This window comes from Diaphorina citri, unplaced genomic scaffold (genome assembly GCF_000475195.1).
Source record: "Diaphorina citri unplaced genomic scaffold, Diaci psyllid genome assembly version 1.1 scaffold4962, whole genome shotgun sequence".
NCBI classification, from domain to species: domain Eukaryota; kingdom Metazoa; phylum Arthropoda; class Insecta; order Hemiptera; family Psyllidae; genus Diaphorina; species Diaphorina citri.
This window is the reverse complement of record NW_007382345.1, coordinates 8,028-9,197: the sequence shown is the minus strand read 5'-3', so window position 1 is coordinate 9,197 and position 1,170 is coordinate 8,028. Positions and strand designations below refer to the sequence as shown.

At 39.7% G+C, this 1,170-nt stretch overlaps 1 protein-coding gene across 1 annotated transcript; it reads right to left on the bottom strand.

The window, feature by feature from the left end:
• Positions 1 to 67: 67 nt before the first annotated feature.
• Positions 68 to 472, bottom strand: LOC103521311 (uncharacterized protein K02A2.6-like; the record flags this gene model as incomplete). Its single annotated transcript, XM_008486420.1, has 1 exon — positions 68 to 472. A coding segment is annotated over exon 1 (405 nt), but the record flags the coding sequence as incomplete, so codon positions are not given.
• Positions 473 to 1,170: the final 698 nt, after the last annotated feature.

Sequence of the window (1,170 nt, the reverse complement as noted above, 5' to 3'; positions counted from 1 at the left end):
TTATATCCGATTCTTTTAGGTATTGACTGAATTGGACCGAATCAAAAGGAGGTCCAGAATCACTCACAATTTCATCAGGTAAACCATGTCTTGCAAACATAGCTTGGAGATGATTAATAACAGACAGGGCAGTCATTGAATGCATCACATCCAGTTCAACATATTTGGAATAATAATCAATCACCAGCAGATAATTCTTTCCATTTAACTTGAAGAAATCCATACCCAAAGTAGACCAGGGACGATCAGGAATGTCTCTGCTTACAATTGGTTCATTCTGGTTAGCACGGGAATACTTTTGACACAGAAGACAACTCTTAACCAAGTTTTCAATGTCAGTGTTCAACGACGGCCAATACATCACTTCGCGTGCCCGCTTCTTACAGGAGACCAAACCAAAATGACCATCATGAAGCTTCTTAAGCGCTTCAGCTCGACACTCTTTAGGTAAAACTAATCTTGTGCCTCTCATGATACAGCCATCCAAAATATGAAGTTCATCTCTACAATGCCAGAATTCTCGCAAGTCAGTATCCACATGAGACTTATTAGCTGGCCAACCATTAATTATGTATTGTTTCAATCTGATTAAACCTCCATCAGTTGCTGTCTTCTCTTTTAACTTCTTCTAACTTGTTAGGAGTTGCATTCACCAAGGAACAAATAGCAGGTAGGCTTTGGTCAACATCATCAGTGTTAACAAATTCATGTACAATTGGGAGCTCTAGACAGCGCATCAGCCACAACCAATTCTTTTCCAGGAACATACAAAATCTCAATATCATAACACTGAATGCGTAGCAACATTCTGACTAGTCTAGGCGACATGGACTCATAAGGTTTCTTGATCAAATTCACTAGGGGCTTATGATCACTGTGTATGGTAATTTTGTTTCCATACACAAAGTGATGGAATTTCTCCAAACCATAAACCACACAGCAGCAGCTCCTTCTCTATTTGAGCGTAGCGGACTCTCTGAAGCTCATTCAATGAAGCTGACGAATATGCAACAACACCATTGTTCTGAATCAGCATAGCACCCAGACCATAGGAAGACGCATCTACAGACACCACAATAGGTTGATTAATGTCAAAGTACTGGAGCACAGGAGCATTGATCAGAAGATTTTTCAGTTTTTGAAATTCTTTTTCAGTATTCATATCCCAGA